General features: G+C 38.8%; 1 protein-coding gene across 1 annotated transcript in view; it reads left to right on the forward strand.

The window, feature by feature from the left end:
- Positions 1 to 365, forward strand: part of LOC105627531 (zinc finger protein 346-like) — a 4,741-nt gene extending 4,376 nt beyond the window's left edge. Inside the window, exons 7-8 of the mRNA XM_012208811.1 lie at positions 60 to 128; positions 214 to 365. Of these exons, the coding sequence (XP_012064201.1) occupies positions 60 to 128; positions 214 to 365 (221 nt within the window). The remainder of the gene's footprint in view (positions 1 to 59; positions 129 to 213) is intronic.
- The last annotated feature ends 617 nt before the right edge of the window (positions 366 to 982 follow it).

Below are 982 nucleotides of genomic sequence, written 5' to 3' on the forward strand. Positions count from 1 at the left end.
CTAATATATATATATATATATATATATGTCGCTCATTAATTTTTAACGTTTTGTTTCAGCAGCTGAAAATGAAAACACGTCTAACATCTCGGAACCTATAGATTATTCTATTTATCGGACACCATCAGGTAAAAAATCGTTATGGTATATAAAGATTAGGAAAGAAAAATCGTTTTATAACTAATGCTGATGCAATAACTTTTCGTTTCACAGGACAGTATTACTGCGCACCGTGCAATGTATCGTTAAACTCGGAGACCACGTTCGCTCAGCACGTCGAAAGCAAGAAACACAAAAATCAAGCTAACCCAAAGTCACCGAACGCCATGGTGGCGGCAAAGAAAGCCAGATTCAAGAAAAAATAAAAAAAAATCGTGACAATGATATTGCTTTCTAATATAATGCACAGCGTTTCAACTGTTTTTGTTGTTTGTCCAACTTTGAACCTTGCATTCGTTATCACGTGTACGCGCTTTGTCCGTTACGATTGTACAAAGAGATACACAATATTCATTCTGAGTTAAGTGTAATAAATTCTGCTTTATTTGACACTGGAATAAAATTGCGTGACTGCATTTCTCGATATACGTGACCCCCAAGTCATCATACTCTGGTGAATTTAATTAGACTGCGGATGGCCGAATATTGCGAATTAACGCAAAGTTAGATCAAGCGTCTGATGGGTGCGACTGATGGGAAACATAAGTCTGTTAGTTACGCGAGGCGAGTATTTAAATTAAATGCCGATTAACTCTAGATTAAATTTGCAGTAAATCGAGCGTAGTGATTTAGACGGCAGCTCATTAAAGCGCGTCTCGGCGCCGCAACTAATCGCCTTCCGCATTTATTCAATTACCGAGATCATTAACTTGAACCATGCGACAGCATCGCGAGATTCGCGAGATCCTTCATGCAAGGGTGCGTGTATACAACGTGAAATTTATGCGTCATTGGGCTCCATCTTTTTCTCTCTCTCTCTCTC

Source organism: Atta cephalotes (assembly GCF_000143395.1).
Source record: "Atta cephalotes unplaced genomic scaffold scaffold00009, whole genome shotgun sequence".
Classification (NCBI taxonomy): Eukaryota; Metazoa; Arthropoda; class Insecta; order Hymenoptera; family Formicidae; genus Atta; species Atta cephalotes.